Source organism: Pipistrellus hanaki, assembly GCF_964339955.1.
Source record: "Pipistrellus hanaki genome assembly, chromosome: 1".
NCBI lineage: Eukaryota > Metazoa > Chordata > Mammalia > Chiroptera > Vespertilionidae > Pipistrellus > Pipistrellus hanaki.
Window position 1 is genome coordinate 8839781 of NC_140503.1, and position 25864 is coordinate 8865644.

Here is a 25864-nt window from a genome sequence, read left to right on the forward strand (position 1 = left end):
ATATTTATTAAAGGAACAAGTTCTAGTCACAGACAGTAGAGCAACATCCTTACCTTGGCTGCTTTACGAGTTTTATCAATAACTAAGGCAACAATATAACAAAATGGCTATTAAATGTGAATTCTAGAAAAACATAGGCTTATTACCTGATATCTCAACATTTCCTTTTTTACAACTGTAATGGGCAGTGACTTATGTTATAAAGCTTTTATACATTCTAAGATGATTTTAACAAAAATATAGCATTTAACACATTACCTGGAGATATAACAGGTGCTTGATGTTTGTCAAGTCAAAGATCACCAAACACCAGGAAGCATGAATCTTTGATTAAGCAGTTACTAATTAGCTGGTAAATCTATACATTTACATTGGATCCCAGTTTTTGTTATAAAATGCTCTTTAAGATTCTATGATTCTGAGATCAATCAGATAAGTTAAATCACTATTAATATTTTAAAACTAGATGTCCAGTGCACGAAATTTGTGCACTTGGGGGGGGGTGTCCCTCAGCCTGGATTGTGAGAGGGCACACAGGCCAGGCCGAGGGACCCCACTGGTGCACAATCAGGGCCAGGGAGGGACACACGAAGTTGGCCAGCCCAGGAGGGACTGCAGGAGGCCTCCAGGTATGTCCGGTCCATCTCGCTCAGTCCCGATCAGCCAGATCCCAGCAACAAGCTAACCTACCGGTCAGAGCATCTGCCCCCTGATGGTCAGTGCACATCATAGTGAGCGGTTGAGTGTTCTTAGCATATCATTAGCATATTACACTTTGAGTGGTCGAATGAACTACCGGATGACCGGACACTTAGCATGTTAGGTTTTTATTATATAGGATAAGAATTATAATGTGAAAATCTACACATATGTTATCAATTGCTGAAAAACAGGATTGGAAGAAGACAAAAAAAATTGGCCTAACAATAGTTTATGTAGAGTTAAAGATGTAGCGATCTAATTGCAGTTTCCAAGAGTGATGAAAAGGGTTAAATGAATGAAACCCTGGATCATATTGGTCCATAGGTATGGATGCATGGAACAGAAAAACAGATCTCAATGTGGGGGGAGGAGGTACGGGACAGGAAGAGATTAACCAAAGAACATATATGCATCTATACATAATCCATGGACACAGACAATAGCTCGGCGATGGCCTGGGTTGGGGTGGGGGTTGGGTGGAGGGGGGGGGGCAAAAATGGAAAAAATGGGAGACATTTGTTATACTCTCAACAATAAAATTTTTTACAAAATAAAAGTATAGCAGCTGGACTACAGAAAAGAATAATTTTGTTGCCAGTGCTAGGAGCTGGCCAAATCACATCCAGAACATTCAGTATAATTGCAAACCAGAAATGTCTTAATTTTATAAAATAAATTATTTCTAATGCTTCTTCAAAAGCAAAAGTGGCATCACACTGACAAGATCAATGGAGGCATCCAGGATCCGAAATCCAAAATGGGATTAGGGTGAGAAGAGGGATGGTGCGATGGTGAGTTTACATGTCACCTCAGAAGCTTTTTTGGATAAGAGTAACATTTAAATGGGTGGACTTTGGGTCGAGCAGATTGCCCTTCATAATGTAGGTGGACTTCACCTGATCTGTTAAAGGCCTGAGCAGAGAAAAATAAAGAGGGAATTCTCCAGCAGGCTGAATTCAGCCTTCATCTGTCACACCGACTCTCCTGGGCCTTCCCCTGCCGGCCTTTGGACTAGACCTGTACCACCTGCACCACCTGCTCTTATGGGTCTAGAGACAGCCAGTCCCACTGCAGATGCTGGGATTCCAGGTTCCATAGTGGGGTGAGCCAATTTCTTATCATTTATACATTTATAATAGATCTTTTAATTATATATTAATGTATTAATTAGTAAGTATAGTAATAAGATATGTTATTAATTGTATCTACACTAATAAAAGAGAAAGATGCAAATTGACCTATCTTTGGGCCACCCACCAGCCAATCAGGAGCAGTATGTAAATTAACCCAACAAAGATGGTGACAACCCAGGTGTTCTCCAATGCCACAGCCGCTCTGGGCCTCTGGGCAGCGTGGGGAGGCAGAAAGGCAGCTCCAGCCAGCAGCCAGGGGAAGGAAGGCCCATTCCTGCATGAATCTTCATGCATCGGGCCTCTAGCTAAATATATCATTAAATATTATATATCCTGTTGGGTCTGTTCTCTAGAGCAGTGTTTCCCAACCTTCTCTCATGATGAGAATCACCTGGTGGAGTTGTTAAAACACAGATTCCTGAATCCCAACTAAGAAGTGCTAAACTAGAATTTTTGGGAACATATAGGTAAAATTGTATACTTAACTAGTGCTCTAACACAGATGTTATATACAGAGCACTAGTTAAGTATACAATTTTACCTATATGTTCTCAAAAATTCTAGTTTAGCACTTCTTAGTTGGGATTCAGGAATCTGTGTTTTAACAACTCCACCAGGTGATTCTCATCATGAGAGAAGGTTGGGAAACACTGCTCTAGAGAACTCTAATGCAGAAGTGCTTCCTGGAGAAAGTGATTCTAACTGAGACTCTCACATAGAAATCAGGTCGGTAAAATGGGGGAGAGAAAGGAAAGCACTGACTAAAGAGTTTTAGGAAAAGGAAAACACAATAAGCACAGCCCCAAAGGGCAAGAATGTGTCTGAGACACTCACAGACAAAGCCCAAGGCCTAAGCAAAGATACCAGGGACTGAGATTTTATCACAGTCTGCGTCTCATTCTGTGTCCTGAGAAAAGGAGAAATGAGCATTCCCAGGGAATACAATTTACATGTCATCAAATTACTTCTCTCTCTCTCTCTTTTTTTTTTCCTTAGGACAGGCTCTTTCAAGAGACTTCTGGCATGTAATTAATCTCTCTTAGTTAATATTAACTATTGCTATTTAACTTGAGTCAGATCAAACTGGAAGATATACAGCCATTTATGGTCATTCTGTGACACAAAAATCAGCTGAGCACTTTTTCCCACCACTCTCTCATAGACATGCCTGTGAGGCAGGATAAATAGTGGCCAAATACACGAAAAGTGAAAAGTTTAAATGATTGGTACATAGACTTAATTATAAAACAGAAAAATAATACAGAAATACAGGCTTCTCTGGATCCCACATATAGTAGATACTCAGGATCCATCAGTTGACTTGAAAGTTGCATTTACCTGGAGTAAAATGTGAAGTCGTTTACCTGTATAAAATAAACTACTTCGCATGTGCTTATCATCTTCTTTGGGTATGGACATTAATTAGCCTCTTAAAATGGGCATGATTGGACTTGTGACCAAATTGGCTTGGTGATGGTAAGTGATGTTTTACTCCTATTTTATCCCCATGCCTAGACTATGGTATATATATTTATTTCCTCATTATTATTACTCCATCGCCATAATGAAATTATTTGAAATCTTAACAGATCTACCTTTTCCATAAATGCAAGTAACTTTCTTGCTGTTTTTTTAATAGGTATACTATAGCAACCATTTTCCCCCCACCAACAAAAAAATCATTGATAGTTTCTGTAATTATGACCATATCCTAAAGACACTAAGCAGAAAGGTTAACCTCAGGTTATGTAAATTCCTCAGTAGCTTTATCTCTAAGAACTTGTAACTTCTCTAATAAACGCAGCTCTAACATGCTAAACCAGTGGTCGGCAAACTGCCGCACACAAGCCACATGCGGCTCTTTGGCCCCTTGAGTGTGGCTTTTCCACAAAATATCACGTGTGGGCGTGCACATACAGTGCGATTGAAACTTTGTGGCCCATGCACAGAAGTCAGTTTTCGGCTCTCAAAAGAAATTTCAATCGTTGTACTATTGATATTTGGCCCTGTTGACTAATGAGTTTGCCAACCACTGTGCTAAACTAATGACAATCACCCTTGTTATGTTGGTTAATAATGCACATGATTAATTGCTTGCAGGCAGCTTAGCAACCCCAACCCCACAAAAGGGGTAAAGACAGCACTGAGTGAAGGATTATCTCTTCTTAATATTTAATAACAGTAGGAACTAAGTAATGTTCTCATCATGAAGAAACTCTACTTCTGAAATGTGCAGAAAATATTGAGGTAGTATAGGGAATACCAGTAAATCTTTAAAACATAATCTATACTATAAAAAAGGTAATATGCTAATTAGATCAGGTTGACCAGACATCTCTGGTCATCCAGTCCTCCTTCTGGACAAAGCCAAGGTAGCGAGAGCCAAGATAGAGGAGGTTAGGGGAGATCAGGCTGGCAGGGAAGCAGCTAGGGGTGATCATGCCAGCAGGGGAGGGCAGTTAGGGGTGATCAGGCCAGCAGGCAAAAGGGTTAGGGGCAATCAGGCAGGCAGGCAGAGGCAGTTAGGGGAGATCAGGCAGGCAGGCAGGAAGAGGAGTTGGACATCCCACAGGGTCCTGGATTGGAGAGGGTGCAGGCCTGGCTGAGAGATCCCCCCCACCCCCCACGAATTACATGCACTGGGCCTCTAGTACCAATATAAGACTGCATTTCTTTCAAAACAGCTGTATATCATACTTGGAATGAAAAAGCTGTTTCTCATTATTTTCTTCCTAAGGCAGAAAAATAAAACATTGTCACTTTCAGAGAAGTAAACTAAGATGCCAGTCAGTATCAACAGTATACTTCTGATGCTTTCAAATGGTCCTCTGATAAAAAATGGAGATCTTGCTAGAGAGTTGAGGAGTACACTAAGATAGGAAGGTGTTTTGTGTGTGTGTTTTTAAAATATACTTTTATTGATTTCAGAGAGAAAGAGAAGGGGAGAGAGAGAGAGAGAAAGAAACATCAATGATGAGAGAGAATCATTGATAGGCTGCCTCCTGCACACTCCACACTGGGGATCAAGCCCACAACCCGGGCATGTGTCCTGACTGGGAATCGAGCCGTGACCTCCTGGTTCATAGGTGAATGCTCAACCCCTGAGCCATGCCCCCTGGCAATAGGCAGGTGTTTTACAACAACAAGTCCCCTGTATCTTTGGAAAACAGATCACTTTTTGGAAACTCTGAGCTCCAGCCATCCAAAGCCCAAACAGACATCTTCTCAGGTTACAGGTTCACGTGAGGATGACGATGGCCTGAGACGTGCCTTGGCGAGCCGGCCAGGAATTCTGCGCTGATAAATTTCCCTTCCCCTCCTCTGCTATGCAGCCTCCCAACCAAGCACATTATAAACCCTGTCTGGTTTCCTCACCCTTCTAAGGACAGCCACATTCTCCTTCCCGTCGCCTACAGCGCTTTCAGCTCTCCCAGCCAATGCAGGAATAAATGAATCGAAAAATGAAGAAAAGTGTTTTTTAAAAGGAGGGAGTCATCAAATACTTCGAATGCCATTAGTAGAACAAAAGCTACAAACCTAGAGGCTTTACTTATATGTTAACAGACATCCATCCATATATTACCTAAGAGTGAAGGAGCCCCTAAAACTGCCCTTCAACGTGACCAGGGGATGCCGGGAAGGCATCTTAAAATGTGATCATAACTTAGCAAGCTGAGACGTCTCAGTGATAGCGCCGAGACAAGGAGTCTGCACATAGGTGGAGACGATTAGAATGAAACAGCAAAAGCAAAAGCCGAAGAGGCAGATACACTGAGCAAGGCGGGTCCTCTCTGGGAGGAAGACACTAAATAAAGGCGCCGGACAGTAAGGATCGTCAGCCACGTCCTGCTTAGGGCAGGTTGCTGAACCGTCTGTACCAAAGCCTGGCAAACGCTGCCTACAATCCACTCCCCTTGGCTTTGATTTAACACTCCAAACAAATATCTGGCTCTTAAAATTCAATTTCGTAGGTGCCTTGACACAAAACAGAGATGAACTGCAAAGGCAGACACAACCGTTTCTGCCTGGGAAGCGACTCTCCTCCCTTTATAAATTAGGAAACTAGCGTTGTGGTTTGGACATCAGACTTGGGAAAGCTTTGTTAGCGGAGCCAATTCCCCTAATTTATTAGTGTCCGGACGGAATGAAAATTCAGGCCTTGCAAAACCATGGGCCCAGACACTGCCCTCGCAGACTTCATTCAGGCGCAGCTGTTCCGAGCAGCCTTGGTCTCCCCACTTTCTTCTCAAGCAACGACCAAGTTCATCTCCTGCCTGACAGCAAGCAACAACAATCACACAACGTCCCGAAAGAGTTATTTCTTCTTTACAAAGGAATGATGTGAATCATCGTTTTGCAAATGCGGCCCAAAGACCAAAAGATTAACACCTTCCAACATCCTATTTGAAAGACAAAGTATGTGGGACGCAATGAGAGTCCTAATAACATATGCTAGTAAATATGGTGTCCGCTGGTGGAGCTGGCTCCCGTGTGGACAGAGATGTTGGCACCTGTAGGACCTTCCAGTTCTGTGTTCCATAAAGACATTCATCAGGAGTGCTAATTTTCAATAGACCCACAGATTTTGAGAACTTTCCGAGGACACGTTAGGAAGGCTTGGTTTTAATACTTCTTAGGCTATTACTATGGCTTATCATACAGCTAAGAGTAGAGTTCTGAGGGAAAGATACCCACATAGGGTCTTTGAGAAAATTGCCACATTGATCTCTTCCATAACTATGTCCGCTTAATTATTGTCCGTACTAACTATTCAGTAAGATAACAGGAGATTGGATGTGTCAAGGTGAAGTTTGAGCCCTGGAGTTAGACTTCATAGGTTTCATGTTTTGGTCCTGCCATTTTCCCAGAGCTACGTGACCAGCAGAAGTTATTGAAGATCACTGCATGCCATCACCTCGTGTGTAACACGGGACTAATATCAGAGCCAGCTTCGTAGGGTGAAGTGTTACTTGCTGTTAGCAATACATAAAGTGGAGACCTAACAGAGCATATTTGTACCACATATTTCCTCCCAACTAGATGGTGAGCTTATTTTAGACGGACACAGAATCTTAAAAAATACTGTCATTCCCCTGCCTGGCATGGTGGTAGGCACTTGCTAGCAATGCCCAACTCTGCAGTAGCCCTTGACTATTTCCTTTGTGGCACATTGTGATATGTGCAGTTCTAAAAATTGTTCATTTCCCCCACAAATTTGAGGTAGACAAGGAGGTATTTTCATCTCTAATTTACTATAGAGGAAATAGAGACTCAGAATTAAATAACTTGTCTAAACTCATCCAGCTAAAAATACCCAGAGCCAACGTTTGTAGTCTGGTGGTTGTTATTTCAAACTCAGTGGCTGCCCTCTGTCACCTGAATATTTGTTAGAAGCGCTGCCCCTCCCCCTCCCGCCCCCCCCAACTTAATGTCAGTGGTCTATTTTGGCTGATTGATGGGAATACAAGGCAGGGTGAGGTTCCCCTGGGGAGGCTCCCCTAGGAGGGTGTGGGCAGCACGGAGGATATTTCCCTCATGGTGCTTCCTGGTGTTCCAGACTCAGCCCATCCACTTTACACTCAGCTTCAGGCACCCTGTCTCTGGCATCTGATGCAGCCGAGGAAAGGCCACAGAGAGAGAGGGACAGCAAGAGCAGAGGCAGGTCCAAACTGGTCTCTGTTTATCCCTGCACACATGTGTGGCTGAGCCAGTGAACAAGGACAAGCAGGGGAACAATGGTTGGGGGAGAAAATTGTACCTAGTTTACTTTTCTCACTCCTGGCCGTGAAAAATATCTATGCAATAATACACTGAGTGGCCAGATTATTATGATCTCTGAATGCATAATAATCTGGCCACTCAGTGTATTTAGATATATAGGTATATACAATAGATATATTAGAGGTCCGGTGCATGAATTCGTGCATGGGTGGGGTCCAGCCAGCCTGGCCAGGGGGAGGGGACATGGGTGGTTGGCCGGCCTGCCTGCTGGTTGAACTCCTGGTCAAGGGGACAATTTGCATATTAGCCTTTTATTATATAGGATATACACTGAGTGGCCAGATTATTATGCGTTCAGAACTCATAATAATCTGGCCACTCAGTGTATTTATAAGGAACAAACACTCCAGAAACCCAAAAGGACAAATGACATTTTAATGTATGATCTGCCTGAAGATAAAACTACATGGCCAAGGGTGGACAGTGCTTCTTGGATATAAGAACAAAGGCACAGGCAACAAAAGTAAAAATAGCCAAAGTGGACTTCATAAAATTTAAAACATTTTGTGCATCAAATGACAGCATCAACAGAGTGAAAAGGCAGCCACAGAATGAGAGTATATTTGCAAATCATACTGGTAGATGATTTGGTAGATGATTATCCCGAACGTAGAGAGAATTCCCAAAACTCAATCACAACAATAAAACCAAATTCAAAAAAGAACACAAAGAACTTAAGTAGACATTCCTCCAAAGAAGATATACTGATGGCCAATAAGCACATGAAGAGATGTTCACCATCACTACTCATAAGGAGATACCGCCTCACAATTATTATAGGATAGCAATTATAAAAAAAATAAATAGATAAAATTATGAGTGTTGGTGAGGATATGGAGAAACGGGAACCCTCATTGTTCCCATCCTGTCGGTGGGAATGTAAAATGGAATGGCAAGTATGAAAAACAGGATGGTGTTTCCTCAAAACATTAAAAATGGAATTACCATAGCACCCAGAAATCCCACTTCTGCACACATACACAAAAGGATTGGATGAATGGATAAGCAAAAATGTGGTAAATGCATATGATAGAATATCATTCAGCCTTAAAAAGAAAATTCTGACATATGCTATAACATGGGTGACTTTTGACATATGCTAAGTAAAGTAAACCAGTCACAAAAAGACAAACTCTGTAGGATTCTACTTAAACATGAGACCCAGAGTAGTCCAAATCACAGATGCAGCCAGGGGCTGGGGAGAGGGGTTATTTTTAATGGGTATAGAGTCTGGGTTTTACAAGATGGAAAAGTTATGGAGATGGGAAGGTGATTAATTAATATATTTAATACCACTGAACTATACACTTAAAAATGGTTAAGATAGCTGAAACTGGTTTGGTTCAATGGTTAGAGTGTCAGCCTGTGGACTGAAAGGTCCCAAGTTCGATTCCAGTCAAGGGCATGTACCTTGGTTGCAGGCACATCCCCAGTAGGGGGTGTGCAAGAGGCAGCTGATTGATGATTCTCTCTCATCGATGTTTCTAACTCTCTATCCCTCTCTCTTCTTCTCTGTAAAAAATCAATAATATATATATTTTTAAAAAATGGTTAAGATAGTAAATTTTATGTTATGTGTATTTTACCATAAAAAGATTGACTCCTCCCACCCAGCCGAGGCCAGTTTTGCTCAGTGGATAGAGCGTCTGCCTGCGGACTGAAGGGTCCCAGGTTCGATTCCAGTCAAGGGCATGTGCATTGGTTGCGGGCACAACTCCAGTGGGGGGTGTGCAGGAGGCAGCTGGTCGATGTTTCTCTTTCATCGATGTTTCTAGCTCTCTATCCTTCTCCCTTCCTCTCTGTAAAAAATCAATAAAATATATATTTAAAAAAAAAAAGATTGACCCCCTCTCCCCCACAAAACTACATGGCCTAGGCATGTATGTTAATTTCACTATGGGCTAACCCAGTCTATAGGTCGGCAAACTTGTTAGTCAACAGAGCCTAATATCAACAGTACAACGATTGAAATTTCTTTTGAGAGCCAAATTTTTTAAACTTAAACTTCTAATGTCAATTCTTCAAAATAGACTCGCCCAGGCCGTGGTATTTTGTGGAAGAGCCACACTTTAGGGGCCAAAGAGCCGCATATGGCTCTCAAGCTGCAGTTTGCCGACCACCAGGCTAACCTACTTCTTTAATTCTTAAGGAGCATAACAAAGTCACCTTGGGTTGCTGTTTTTTCAAAGATCCACAACCTGGGTACAAATTATTATCACTGTGGCTCACATATCTTCAGGTATATTGGGGAAGAAAGAAGTCAAAAACTGTTACCTTGGTAATATCCTAGGTAATATCATTAGGGGAAAAAGTAGTTGTGTTTTTTTTTAAGCTCAGCTTTCCAAAACCAGGAAGAGGAACCCCCAGAGCACTGACCATCTACCCAGCAGAGAGGAGTGAACGCTCAGACACGTTGAGCAACTCCTCCCATTAGAGGGCTGCAGGCTCCAGGCCAAGAGAGCAAAGCCGTCATTCCAAACATTTCCCTGTTGTTTTTGTTATTTTTTCTGCAGCTTACTTTCTTTTGGACTCGAAAAGGGAAAGCGTTCCCCTTTGTTATTTCTCAAGGTTAGTTTTTTCTAGATTGGGAAAAGAAACAAACTTGACTGTGATGGGATCTGTCACAATATTTCCATCACTCTTCCAACCCTGTTGGAACCATTTATTCCCCTCACTTTCAAGAAAACAGATGTTATTTTTCTAACTCTACAAGATAAAGGACATGTGTGTTGAGTGCATGGATGGGCACAGTGCACGTACATGTGCATGCGCGCACGCGCGCACACACACACACGCATCACAAACCAAATTCTACCACTGAATGTGACTTTCTTGACCTCTGATGTCACCATTTTCCTGAAAAAGCCCACTATCTCTAGCCCACCCTTCTTTTTACCTTGCTCATATGCTTCAAAAAAAAAAATCTTTAAGGAAAAATAAATGAAATGTTTTTAGAAGAACTCAAGTACTTTTTCAGGATCCCAGAGAAAAAACACTACTTATTTAATAAAGAATCTAGTTTTGACATTTTAAGACCATGTCTCTGGTGCCTTTTGTCTTCTGTGTTTCTTCCAGCCTTAAAGGATAGAAAAGGTTTAATATATGTGACTAAACTAAGAAGCATAAATATGAGTACACACACGAAGAAAGCAAATGTAGAAAATTGGACATATTTTCTCTTTGGCTTTCCCAAATACTATAATAATAACTCACTGCAATACAAGGATGCCCATTGTATTCTTTCTTTCTTTTTTTTTTTTTTGTCTAAAGTCAATAAAAATAAATCACATTTAGAAAGTCAATCTTATCTCTACTATCTTTTAAAACCAGCCAAAAATGGACTTACAAGGGGTTGTTCTTAAAATAGTTTTAGCTGAGAGTAACTCAAGGAAAATAATATCTTTAAATGTATTGTTTGGAAGAAAAAACATACTGAGATAACTCATCAAGATATTCTCAATATGAATTTTTGAAGTAAATTAAGAGAGAAGGAAATTAAACAATGATTAGTAAACAGAACAGTCACACAGAAGACCAGGAACATATTTTCTGATCTTCTATTCGCTCATCCATTGCATGAATCCCATCAAAATGTATTCAACAATGTTCTGTGTGTTCTGTTATATTCACTATTATATAAGCTCTATGAGGGCAGAGTTTCTGCTTCTTAGGTGTTTCCCCAGTACCTAAAATGAGTGGCACATAGTAGCTATTGAATAAATATTCCTATGTTCTGAGTAGATGGGCATTTATACTAGAGGACTCTCCAGGTTTTTTCCAGACATAAGAATCAAAGATATATATATTAGGGATATATATATATATATATATATATATATATATATATATATCCCTAATATGTAAGTAGATTGAATGGAGGGAACAACCAAACAACCAGTTGCTATGACGTGCACTGACCACCAGGGGCGTGCACAGAACATGGCAGGCATCAGCAGCAGGAGGCAGAGCACATGGCAGGCATCGGATGGAGCGGGTGAGCAGGTGCACCAGACCAATGACGGTCACTGTCATTGGGGCGAGCCTCTGGTGGTTACTGAAAATGATTTTCTTCCATGCGCCATGGTCCCGCCGGGTGCTTCCACCTGCTGCCAGAGCTGGCCCTGTTTGCATCTGTTGCCTGCACTGGAACCGCCTCTTGCACCAGCTGCCAGTACCTGGCATCGCCCCGATTGCTCTGCGCCGTTAGTGGGTATGAATGGCAGCTGCCAGCCCCGATTGCCCCTCAGGGCTTTTCCACCTCCTCCTGCTCCTGAGGGGTGATTGGGGCAGACAGCCACCACTCACACTCACTGCTGGCACCTGGCACTGATCCTGATCACTTGGCGCCTTCAGTGGGTGCAAGTGGTGGCTACCAGCCACAATCACTCCTGAGGGCTTCTCCATCTTCCCCTGCTCCTGAGGGGCCATCAGGGCAGTAGCTGCTGCTCGCACCCACTGATGGCACCGGCCCCAATCGCTCCACGCCATCAGTGGTGTGAGTGGGGCCATCGCTGTCAGTGCATGGGAGCAGCAGCTGCAGGAGCAGGGCTGTTGGCAGATGGGGGTGGGAGGGGCAGGGGGTGTGTGGAGGATGGGTTGAGACCCGCCCCTGTGCCCACCTCAACCTCGCAGCCCACAGTTCCTTTCAAGGTGCACAAATTCATGCACTGGGCCCCTAGTTTTATTATGATAGGCCAAACTAGTTTTTCCGATTTTCTATGAAGAAAGCAAAAATTGAGCATGCATTTTGATAAACAGCAGGGAGAGAGGGAGAGGAGGAAGGATGGAAGAAAGGAGAGGGAATAATATAAGAATTTTGTATACATTCCTCTGAAGGGAAGCTCAGTTATGACAAGGTGACTTATGTAAAAAAGGAAGTGTACAGTATCAGGAAGCTCATAGGCAGCACACTATGAGAGTCACTGTACAACTGCACCCTTACCTTGCTACGTTTCCTCCTTACCTGCTCTCCATAAGCTTCCCTTCCTCTCACAGGCCTCTCTTCATTCTGGTGGCCAATCTGTTCTTCTTCCCAGGGTCCCTTTTCAGTATGAGTAAGAAAGCATTGCTCAGCGAACCTCCCCCCGTCCCTTATCTCCAGACTTGTCTGAGGGAACGGCTTCAATGCTGAGGTGTGCAGGGGGCCAGGCTTACCTCTTTCACAGCCTCTTCCCTGAAGCCCTTGCTTAACTTCTATCAGAAAAGGTCTCCAAAAATTCTCATTCTGTCCTTCCAGATAGCATTGTCACCTAACAATCTTCTTTTCTACAGAAGTCTTATGAATCCTGGTTAGGCTGCTAAGTAACTCAAACACAAGGTTATTCACATCTTACAGGAAATTTTCAAAGCTGGACACAATTTAAGTATCTTTCCAGTTTTATAGGGGAATCAAACTTAACCTGGCTCTTTGCAAAACACAAATATTTTAAATAAATTAAAACAATTTTTGTGCTTGGTTATGATACTTATGAAGCTGTGAACACACAATAAGGTAAAATCAGATGAATATCTCAGCAATCTACAACATTTATCGCTAGTTAGGTTATCAACACTGCCCAGAATTTCAGAAAAAAATTTTTTTCTAGGTCAATTTTTCCTTAGGCCATGTCTCCTAGTGTGAGGCTTATCATCTCTCTCTTTTCTACAATCAAGAAACACGTCAATGATGCCGAAACTGGTTTGGCTCAGTGGATAGAGCGTCAGTCTGCGGACTGAAAGGTCCCAGGTTCGATTCCGGTCAGGGGCATGTACGTTGGTTGTGGGCACATCCCCGGTAGGGGGTGTGCAGGAGGCAGCTGGTCGATGTTTCTCTCTCATCGACGTTTCTAGCTCTCTATCTCTCTCCCTTCCTCTCTGTAAAAAAATCAATAAAATATATTTACAAAAAAAAAAAGAAAGAAATACGTCAATGAGTTTTAAAGAGTAAATGTACTAATGAAGTATAATCAACATTATCTTTAAAGAGTAAATGTACTAATGAAGTATAATCAACATGGCCTTTACAACTATACTGAACAATAAAACATGACTCAGCGTGCTCATTCATTTGTTTACTCATTGTTATATACCTAACACCCCAAACACTGCCTATCAGTTAAATGAATGAATAAAAGAATATTTACTATGTACCTTTTATGTGCCACATACTGTGCCTAGCTTCCATGAATTGCAGTATAGAAGAGATGTTAGACAAAAGTTATATAATGATTTAATTGCTATTATGATAAAAAGTTATAAAGGAAAATAAACAATGAAAATAGGACTTCCACTGCTAATATGTAAAAAAAAAAAAAAAGATTTTCTGAGGAACAAGCATTTAAGCCAGCATCTAAAAAAAAAAAAGGTCAGGATTTAGGAACAGGGAGAATAAAGAGGAAAACAATTTCACACAGCCAAAACATGTGTAAGATGCTGAGGAAGCTAGGGGTGTACTGTCTTCCAAGAACTGAAGATACGTCCTGGCTGATCTGCCTCAGTGTTGGAGTATCAGCCTGTGGACTGAAGGGCTGTGGGTTTGATTCTGGTCAACCAATGGATGTGTCTCTCTCACATTGATGTTTCTTTCTGTCTCTCCCCTTGCATCCTGTCTCTCTAAAAATCAATGGAAAAAATATCTTCAGATGAGAATTAACAACAATAACAAAAAAGAACTGATGACAGACCAGAGGGAACAGTTCAAGATGAGGCTGGACTGAAAAGCTGAGCTCAGGCCATGATGGGGCCTTATAGACCACATTATGGATTTTGGATTTCATACCAAATTGCGGTCAAAACAAAGGAATGATCGTTATATTTACATTTTATATATACACTAGAAGCCTGGTACACATATTCATGCACTAGTGGGGTCCCTCAGCCTGGCCTGTGGGGATCAGGCTGAAACCAGCTCTCCAACATCCCCTGAGGGGTCGCCGGATTGGGAGAGGATGCAGGCCAGGTTGAGGAACCGTACTGGTGCATAATCAGAGCAGGAGAGGGACCGTGGAAGGGCTCCAGGGTGTGTCTAGTCCTTCTCAACCAGTCCCAATCAGCCAGACCCCAGCAGCAAAACTAACCTACTGGTCGAAGCATCTGCCTCCTGGTGGTCAGTGTGTGTCATAGCTACCGGTTGAACGGTCACTTAGGCTTTTATGTATATAAATTTTTTATTTTTTTCTTTACTTCAGAAAGGCAGAGAGAGGGAGAAGTAGAAACATCAATGATAGAAGAGAATCACTGATTGGCTGCCTCCTGCATGTCCCTTACTGGGGATTGAGTCCGCAACTCAGGCATGTGCCCTGACCAGGAATCAAGCTGTGACCTCCTGGTTCATAGGTGATGCTCAAACACTAAGCCATGCCTGCTGGGCCATACTTGCATTTTAAAACTATCACTCTGGCTGCTGATGGAGATGGATTAGAGGGAAGTTAGAGGGAAGCAGGAACACCAGTGATGGGGAGTGCACAGCACTATAGGTGGGAGATGATGTTGTCTCTGACTAGGGGAGCTACTGTGGCTTCTACTTAGGACGTACATTTCTGAATAGAGTAACTGACTGAGTTATGGAAGATGAAAGAGGGGTTCCACTCACTGGCCAACCAGGTGGGTGATGGTTGCCTTTACTAAGATGGGGAACAGGTTTGTGGGGGAAGTGGCAAATCAAAAGTTTGGTGTGAGACATGTTCAAGAAATGATGTCCACATTGCCTGACTGGACCTCATCAGCAGGATTTGGGAAAGATACAAATTTACAGCCTTTAGCCAGTTAATGGCACTTGAAGCTATGGGGACAGATGAGATTGCCCAGACATAATGAAGAGTGAGAAGAGAAGAAATATATATCTTTGAAATATCCAGAACTGCCATAATATGAAAAGTTGAAATTGACTGCAAATTTCTGAAATCCTTCATAAGTAAGCAAATTATTTGATTAAACCATGGAAATTTCTGCTGGGAAATACAATATCAGTATATTAGTATCAGACAAATTCACATACCTGAATTGACACAAAAGTTCAGTTTAGGTTATTTTCAGACCACAAGTACATACCATATGTTTAAAATCCCACTGATCCCTGCTTAACGGTCTGATAAGAGCTGGAATTAATACACTTCAGTGGTAATTTCTGTAGGCATTATGCTAAAAACATCATGCATAAATAAAGGACAGCCAGATGGTGATATGATGTTTTGACATGGGCTACAGGCATTTAGTTGTGTTGATTTGCAAGCTTACAAGTAAACACACTGTTAGGAAATAGCGTGCAAGCTGTCAGCTAGCAACATGGACCTGTCCCTGGCTTCCTCTGGCTGCATGGCCTTGGTTCCCTTCTCCTGATTAGAAGTGAGCAAAGGTCAAGAAATACCTAAGTAAATACAAAGAGAAGTGATTTTTGCACAGTATCTCACGCTTTATTACCAGCTTCTAATGTTTTTCTCATAACGTGAGTAGCTATTAACAGAAAAGTGTTTGTTTTTATATTTCTACATAAAGCTTCAAAGACACAACCAGGATACCTCTATTCAGTACCTCTTTTTCCTGACAAAGGCTTAAGTATACACTAATTAAAATCTCTGGGATCTTAGTTATGTCAATATTTCTCTAACTGAAAGGACTCTTAAATGAAAATGTTCTCTTTTTATTGTTTTATTTACCTCAGATTCTAAGACATACAAGAAATTATAGTTTTCCCTCAAATTATACAATATACACGTATTATAAAAATACTGAAAATTAAATAAAATAATTAAAAATTGAGTTAAATACATAACCACATGTGATAAATTTAGGAACTGAAAGCAATAACAGAACACAAGAAAAAACTGCTTAAATAAAATCCTAAATTTCTTAAAACAACAAGATCTGTTACTTATTAGCTAAAAGACAATAACTTCTTTTTTGGTGGCTATTAAAATTGTTGCATTTGCAGAGGACTTCTAGGGCAGTGAAGCTACTCTACTACAGTGGTGGGTACATGTCCTTATGCAAGTCAAAACTCACAGAAGATTCAAGAGTGAACCCTAATGTAAACTATGAACATAGGGTGATAATGATGTGTTAATATAGGTGCTTTTTTTCTTTTTTAGTTTGTTTAAAATATATTTTATTGATTTTTTTACAGAGAAGGGAGAGGGATAGAGAGTTAGAAACATCGACCAGCTGCCTCCTACACACCCCGTACTGGGGATGTGCCCGCAACCAATGTACATGCCCTTGACCAGAATCAAACCTGGGACCTTTCAGTCCCCATGCCAACCTCTATCCACTGAGCCAAACCGGTTTTGGCAAGGTGCATTAGTTTTAACAGACGTCCCACTCTGGTGCAAGATGCTGTGCATATATGGGAGCAGAAATTACAAGGGAATCTCTGTACTTTCTTCTCAACTCTGGTGTGACCCTAGAACTGCTCTACAAAATAAAGTCTATTAAAAATATTTTTTAGCCCTGACTGGTGTGGCTAAGTTGTTTGGAACATCATCCTTGTACCAAGGGTTGTGGGTTCTGCTCCTGGTCAGGGCACATACTCGGGTTGTGGGTTCAATCTGGGTCAGGGCACATAGAGGAGGAAACCAATCAGTATTTTTTTCTCTCTCTTCCTCGCCCTTCACCTCTCTCTAAAACCAATTTTTAAAAAAAATGTTCCTCAGATAAGGATTTTAAAAAATTATTTAAAATTTTTTTCCCAATTGTTGCCATTTGTCACAAAGATTCAAAAGACTACCACACAAAGTGATTTATCTTCAAAGTCCTTGTGAGTATTGATCAATATGCCACTTTTCACAAATCTAAAACATAAATATTTTAACATGCACAGAGACTTGACACCACCACTGCTGCTGTGTAAACTCTAAGCAGGAGGAGCAAAGGGCATGTAAAGTATGTACATCTTACAGTTTGAGGCAAGGTAATACCTAGGATAAGGGAAATAAGTGTTTCTCTGGGAAAATCTTAGTAAGATACACAGAACATAAGAACTGGAATAAGGAGGGCATGCTTAAGCTATAGCAAAGTATACTTCTGGCCTAAAATATCACCATCTATATCTTGGCATGTGTAGGAAAAAAGTTAGAAAGAAAATGAAAGACCATGAACACAGAGCACGTGGTCTACTCATCAGCAAAAATAAAATAAAAATTTCCAAGATCAAGGGCAGCCTTATTTATTTCTCCAAAGAGCTGCTCTTTTGGGCCAATGTGCATGGCCAACTAAACTGAAATTATCCATACACACTGAGTTCTAATGAGTACCTGAGAGACACTGCAATAGAAATTATTTGCTACATGGTATTATCAGGTATGGTTATTTTAAAAAATGGAAAAATACTCTAATGCTGTGAATTATAGAATAAGTAATTTATATTTAAAAGAGCTAAAAACAAGAATAAGATTATCATAAAACTAGAGGTCTGGTGCACGAAATTCATGCATGGGGGTGTGTGTCCCTCAGCCCAACCTGTACCCTCTCTAATCTGGGACCCCTTGAGGGATGTCCGTCCAACTGCCTGTTTAGGCCCGATCCACGTAGGATCGGGCCTAAACGGGCAGTCGGACATCCCTCTCACAATCCAGGACTGCTGGCTCCCAACTGCTCACCTGCCTGCCTTCCTGATTGCCCCTAACCACTTTTGCCTGCCAGCCTGATTGCCCCTAACCACTTTTGCCTGCCAGCCTGATTGCCCCTAACCACTTTTGCCTGCCAGCCTGATCACCCCATAACCACTTCCCTGCCAGGCTGATCGCCCCTAATTTTCCTCCCCTGCAAGCCTGGTCACCCCTAACTGCCCTCCCCTGAAGGCCTGATCACCCCTAACTGCCCACTCCTGCAGGCCTGGTCACCCCTAACTGCCCTCCTCTGAAGGCCTGATCACCCCTAACTGCCCACTCCTGCAGGCCTGGTCACCCCTAACTGCCCTCTCTTGCAAGCCTGGTCACCCCTATTTGCCTTCCTCTGCAGGTCTAGTCCCATCCAATTGCCCTCCCCTGCAGGCCTGGTCCACCCCAACTGCTTTCCCCTGAAGGCCTAAGTCCCTTGCAACTGCCCTCCCCTGCTGGCCATCTTGTGGCAGCCATCTTGTGTCTACATGGGGGCAGGATCTTGGACCACATAGGGGCAGCTATCTTGTGTGTTGGAGTGATTGTCAATTTGCACATTGAGTGACTGGGATCAGTTTTAAGTTGAGCTCCTACATACACTCTTTTATTATATAGGATACTGATTTTGCTACTTAAATTCATTTAATTCTGCTAATTAGGATGGGCTATATGCATAATCATCTTATTTCAACTCCTAATAAAGCAAGGAGTAAAGTATTTGATAGAAAAAGACAGCAAAAAGTGTGTATACTGGGTTTCCAATTAATCTTTAACCTCTCGTGTTTTCATTATTCTTACCAAAATGTAGTTGTCTATATCTGACATTTCTTGGAAACAAACTAGCAATGTGATACCTTGCGGATAGGAAATTATAAACACAGGGCACAAACTTTCCCCAGGAGTTTAAGAAGATCAATTCATTTTTTTTTTTGCTTTCTGGGAGAAAATATGTAGCAAAAAGTAAACAATAAAGTCAAGATATAACCAGTAATAATTAGCACTGAAATGGTCAGTAGTAAAGTCTTCTAAATGTCTAATAGTTCTAACAAGAATGATATGGTAGATTTTGAATATCTAGGTAAACCTTTAAAAACAAAAACAAAAACAAAAACCCTATAAACATAATATGGCTGTAACTACCCATGGTTGATATCCACATTGGTTTTATGATTTATTTCGTTGCCCTATTAATACAAGCCTTTTATTTTATTGTCTATTTGGCACAGTTTTTAAACAGTTCCTTTACTTTGGATACCTGATGCAATTCATACCATGTTTTATCACGTTTAGTTTTCTAACAGATCCTTTATGTACTATAATTATGACCTCCATGAAAGACTTAAGAAATGTATTGATTTGCCTCTTCTTATTGGTAGCAGATTGAAATCTTAAGTCTTCTAAAATAATGTCCAATTCTTCACCAAGTAACGTGTGAAGTCTTCAAGATGGGTTTAATTTGTGCCACTGGATAACAACCTTTTCTGGATTTGTAATTGTCTCTTTCCACTGGTTTTTGGCTTCAATGTTATTACTATCTTCACTTATCCAAATCTGTAAAGGAACAATACAACCATTTACTTAACACAGGAACGATGAGTTCAGTCAATTACTCTTATTGATGAAAAACAATAGGAAATTTAGTTAACATATTTTCAATTAAACATCTCTCCACTTTTCCAAAAGTTTTCTCTCTTTGAAACTTAAATGTGAAAATATTTAACTTTTTAAGTCACTCTGAGGACTATTTTGTATGATCCAATTCGATTTAAAAATTCAATGTGAGATATTACATAATAATTTCCCCCAAAATAATGAGTATCCTTTCTTATTCAATAAATGTAGGAGCTCAACTTAAAACTGATCCCAGTCACTCAAAAAATTTTTTTATAAAGATTAATTTTGACTATTGATTTAAATTAGATTGATAAGGAATGTGCATTTTCAAGCATTGTATCTGTTATATAAAACTGTAATTTTGCTGAAACCGGTTTGGCTCAGCAATAGAGCGTCGGACTGCGGACTGAAAGGTCCCAGGTTCGATTTGGTTGCGGGCATATTCCCGGTAGGGGGTGTGCAAGAGGCAGCTGGTCGATGTTTCTCTCTTATCGACGTTTCTAGCTCTCTATCTCTCTCCCTTCCTCTCTGTAAAAAATCAATAAAATATATTTTTAAAAACACACACAAAAAAAACCCCTGTAATTTTAATTGAAATCTAATCTTTAGTCATTCTTGATCCACCATAAACAATTTCATAATAATCCACAGTAAACAGTACTCTTCACTTATGTAATATCAGATAACAGATGTGATGAATTTGGGAAAACTGTAAAGCATTATGTAAAGCATCATGGAGGTAAGGTGGGCAAGGAATGAAAGAACCTGAATTTTCACCTCAGCTCTACCACTAACAAATGCTGCTGCTTTGAAATTAACTTCTCTGAGACTGTTTCTAATTCTTTTAAATAAAAACATTAGTGCAGGTCACCCATTGGTTTCAGCACTTGAATGTTTCCCTTTCATTTCATGATCTGAAGAACTTTCCTTCACATAAAATCCTACAAAAACACCCCGATATAAAAACATATTATGTAAGAGTGCTCTGGTTGATATGGGAGCGGGTGATCTTGACTCCACGCTTGGCTTCTCTATCATGGTGGCTCCCAAAACTACTGGAGAAGCTGCAGGGAACAGAGGGCCAGCAAGAACCTTTCCAGAATTCTTATTCTTAACTAGAATCTCAACCAAGAAACTAGAATTAGCAAAAAGTTTTTTGAAAATCATCTGTCAAATAAATCTATTCCCTTCGTACATGGTAGTTGAGGCTTGATGATACAGGGAAGCTTTAACTGAATTCACTTCATGGATCTTATGGCTTTGAGAAGTATGCTAGTTGTAAGAATTCTCAAGTTTAAGCTTTTTGAATAAGAAAAAGTGAGGAACAAAACTATAATTTTTAAACAAATATTGTAGGTAAAATATATGAAGTAAATCAAAGAGTTAATATCAATCTTTGAAAATTCACATATAACTTTAGGATTTCATGTAAACTGCTAGTTACATCTTGTCAAATGGAAGCTTTTAAACCAATAATATAGATTTAGGAATTTAAATATGAGTCGCATGATTATAATTAAGGTAGAACACAATAGACAGCTCCCACTGATCCACTCAGAGTACGGTAAAGAACAAAATGATAAAAGAAGTTCCTAAAGGATTGGCAAGCAGGCAAGTGCTATGTTGCTTTAGACAAGTTACTGAGAATTTTTAAGTAGATTTACCCAGAAGCCCATATTGACTATCTAAATACTATCACAACCACTATTAATATTGATGTTTTCTACAATTCAAATCTAACATATTTCAGTTAATAGCAGACAGAGGTAAACATTAAGTTGAACATGAAAAAGAATAAAGATGAATAGCTGAAGCCTTGAGAAATTTAATTACTTAAAGTGTTCCCTCTTCATAAGGAATGAGCACTACTGAAAAAACTCATCGTTCTCATACTTTTTAAAGTTGAAAAGCTCAGAAAAATACTTATTTCCCCCTTTAAAAATGTAAAGTTCATTTAGAAAAAAAGTCTTATATTAAGATAAGCTGACTACTCAGAAATTCCACCTACTAGAATTAAAGCAAAAATTGTGATAAAATTTAATTTTTGAGGCAGCACTTAATTTTAATTTATGATGCTAAAGAATTGTACTCTATTAAACTTCCATTTTATCCTATATTCTTTCTGTTAACCAACTGTTTAAACGCATAGAAAAGTGCAAGGCAAGAATTCAAGATAAAATCTCCTACTAACCTGCCCCACGAAGTGTCTTCTTCTCACAGAGCTTCGACTATAAAGCTTAACGAGAAAAACAATTCCCCTTTCGCTCTGTACCAGTGGGAAAATCATAGTCTCTCCCCACTTTACTCTTCCGTTGGAGGCCTTCAGTAGGCGTGTCTTCTTCTTATAAACCAGCTCTCCTGAGCTGAACATCGCCACCTTCACAAAAAAACCTGAAGCATAGAATGTTTGATATATAAAATTGTATTTAAAACACCATATAAAAATCTGTACCTATACGTTTGTTGTAAAAAATATAAAGAAGCCGCTTTTCAAGATCCGATGAGCTACTGCCATAACAGAAAGCATCTTCTGGTACAATCTGCCGGTGAAATCATCTTGGCCTGTGCTTGTATTAGATAAGGTTCTTCAACTGCCTTTACACAGTTATTGTTTTATTCCGATTTTCACTCTTCTTTGGGGAACTTGAACAATTTTCCTTAGAAAATCATTTATTTTACATAGATGTTCAAATGAATACGTTATTATAAATGGTACTGTCTTATTGTTGTTGAATCTGTTCTGAATTTGAAATTACATTCTCCCCCTTGTTTATGTTCTATTTGTTGCTTGATCCAACCTACCATAGGTTTGTCAATTTTAATGATCTTTTCGAAGAAAAAGCTTTCCGTTTTATTACTTATTGTTGCCTCAATATTTATGATCAACTTCAACTTTGGCTCCAATTCCTTACTTCTTTCCTTGGCGTGTGCTGTTTTTTTAGCTTTGTGAGTTGAATGCGTGGCTGTAGTTTTTTAGTCTCATTGCTTACAGTGGACATTCATTACTTGTGTCTGCTTCAGATATCTCCTCTTCTTCCAGTAGAAACAAGGAGTACTCTGACCCCACTCTTAGCCCTTTGGGTGGGACTGACCTCAACCTCCAGCTCTCGGGGCGGCCCTGTGAACCTGGCCTATGCACCCAAAGTATCAGAATCCCTGGCTGGGTCCAAAGGGTGGGAGGAAAACCAGTGGCAAGGGTTGTGTTTGACATTTTTGTGTGTGTGGTGTTGTTTTTTTAAATTAAGTTTCCCATTAGCAGAGTATCCAACAAAGCTTGCATAAGACAAATCATCTAGGCTGAAGAAACATCTGGCAGTCTTCTGGACACTCAAGCTACAGTAACTAAGGAGCCGACTAAGGAACAGCCTCAAATGCAGAGGTCACAACTGGATATGAATCAAGAGACCAATGGATTCAGGTAGTCACAAGGGTTAACATTTGAAACCCAATAAAGTGATTCTAAGTTAAAAGGTAAGTATTCGCATTAAGTAATAAAAGTTACTAGAATTTAAATCTCCACTGTAGGAAATGTAGGGAAAAACTGATCTTTTGCTAATACAGTCTTTAGATTCCACTTTGGGCCACTATATACTTACTCAAAGTCAGAGGTGTTGATGAGCTTGGAAGGCACTGTGCCTCTAGAATTTGTAACTGAATCCTGCTGTTCACGGCTTGGAAACAAGTCCCCAGCTCCAGTTCTGCATGGCACACCTGCATGGCACAAAAGTGTCATTTGGTAATAAAGAATAGTTCTGGGATATTTCAAAAATTCAAAATTAAAGAACTAAGATGAGTAATCTTATCATCACTGCTTTTATCGACACACAGAATTACATGTCAGAGGAGAAGGTTTGGACGTAAGTGTCATGGGTTCTGTACATATGAGCTATTCACTTTCATGGATTCTGAAACAGCAAGTTACAGCGACATACTGATTCTCCCAAGTCAGGGAGACCAAAAGACAATTCACATCAAAAGCAACTTAAATCCTAAGCAGTTTTACTAGAGACAATGTCAGTGAAATAAACACCGAAAGAACAAGCATATGTCCAAAGACTTAAATGTAGTCATTTGAATTGTTTTTTGAGAACATAGGAAACATGATTTGAAAGTGCTATATATGAGAATCATCATTCTTTTTCTTCTCAATGTAGAAATCAGAGTAGGTGCTAGCAAAATCAGAAGACAACGGATTGCTACAATGAAGAGATTTGTGGGTTGGGAGCTGAATTACTCTGCTGTATGGAAGCCAGCCAGGGACAGCGCTGGCAGGAAGGGAGCTGGTGAAAGTTACGAGGCAGTAAATAATAAGGGAAAGGTCAAAGAAAACCTGAGGCAAACAATAAGTGGAGACGGGGAGAAAGAATGTGCTCTGCAGTATTGCTGACTAACAGCAGAATGAAGCTGGTAACTTGTTTGTGAAACAGAGCGCGGCCCAGCCTACTTCTCTGGCTTCCAACATCCTTGGAGTGAAAAAAGAGAAACATGAAGTTGTCCAAACACAAAAACATTTCTCTTCACATGCTGAAAAGAGTGGGTATGGAAATGAAGCGAGAACGTAACGTTAAGAGATCTCACAGGGCTCAGCACAGACAGACACAAAGGTCTTCGCTGATATTAATGCCAACAAAGCTATAGCCTGTGAGGCTTGGTGATGAGCTTTCTATCTGATCGCCCAGCAATGATTGGCTCCTGGCTCACTGAAAAAGGACATTCCATTGGCTGAATCCTGGGCATTTTCTTGAAACGTGATTCCCGTTTTAGAACTTCGTAATGCCACGCCCTGGCCGGTGGTGCTCAGCCCTCGCACCAAAGGGTCACGGGTTTGATTCCCAGGCAAGGGCATCTACCTGGGTAGCAGGTTCTATCACTCGCTCTGGTTGGGGTGCCTCGGGAGGCACCAATCGCTGTGTGTCTCTCTCACATTGATGTTTCTCTGCCTCTAGCACCCATTTCTCTATAGAAATCAATGGGAAAAATATCCTCAGGTGAGGAACAACAAAAATAAATAGAAAGAAACTGGTCATGCTCTAAGAAATCAAGAGATAAACATTGAAATGTGAATCACTTAAAAGCATAAACTCAACTGTTGAGAAGTTAAACTCCCCTGTGAAATGAATGAAGTGATGATAAAACTTGTCTATTTTGGCAGAAAGAAACAGATTTTAATAAATAAGTGAATGTACTGCTTTTGCTTTCAATCAGAATAAAATTGGATTAATAAACCTTTTCACATGAACTAAATCTGTAGCCAGACATAAAATGACACCTTTGCTGATACAAGACCTCCGATACATAATTTGGTAGAAATGGAACCATAATCGTTCATCCAGGTTCTCCCAGGCAGGTAAGATTCCAATGTCTCATTCCCCAGAAAATACTTTTGCTGAGTCTGATGTACTCTCCTAGTCTCACTAATTTAAGTTTTAATATGTGAATTATCATTTTGAATAACTGAGCCTTCTTTAAACCAGGGTTGCATATTATTGTCTACTAAGCTAGTTTCAAAAATGCAATTAATGAACTCCCATCACAGCTATAAAACAAATGTATTTAAACATATTTTAACACAATAATCTAATTTTGCACTCTTTCATTCATCATTTATTCTCTCATATCCATCTACATGCAAGTATGCAATTCAAAGAACATGACAGGCTGTTGCTAAGAGCACTGTAAAATATAAAGAAAACAGATGAAAACTCAAGCCTTGTTTTGTTCAAAACAAGTAACTTAAATAATGCTTAGTTGTAATAAATACTGTAAAAAACACATTGGGGCTGGAACAGAAAATAATAGACATGGAATAAATAAGTACAGATGCCTCTGGCCCCCCAAATATCCTGATTTAATTGGTTGAGGTGTGGGCATGTTTTTAAAGCTCCCTAGGTGATTCTAATGTGTACTCAGGGTTAAGAGCCACTTTATGTCATCGTAAATATTTTTGAAAAGTAGGAGAAATATAAGACTTACATAAATTTAAAATCATATAAGGTTTGACCTTTTAAAAGCTTATGGCTGATTTCTATAAATGTTATCCTGACATAGAAACTATATAATTAA

At 40.2% G+C, this 25864-nt stretch overlaps 1 protein-coding gene across 5 annotated transcripts in view; it reads right to left on the reverse strand.

Annotated features, from left to right (window-relative positions):
* Positions 1-25864, reverse strand: part of TC2N (tandem C2 domains, nuclear) — a 79082-nt gene that overhangs the window by 19040 nt on the left and 34178 nt on the right. For 3 of the 5 annotated variants that reach the window (XM_084873808.1, XM_084873806.1, XM_084873807.1), the window contains 4 exons: positions 23398-23512; positions 21993-22192; positions 18264-19738; positions 15678-18199 (listed from right to left, as the gene is read on the reverse strand). In XM_084873808.1, coding sequence (XP_084729934.1) covers positions 19628-19738; positions 21993-22192; positions 23398-23512 — 426 coding nt within the window. In that variant the 3' untranslated portion in view covers positions 15678-18199; positions 18264-19627. Of the gene's footprint in view, positions 1-15677; positions 18200-18263; positions 19739-21992; positions 22193-23397; positions 23513-25864 lie in introns of those variants that run through there. The other 2 variants (XM_084873810.1, XM_084873809.1) reach the window with 1 other exon arrangement.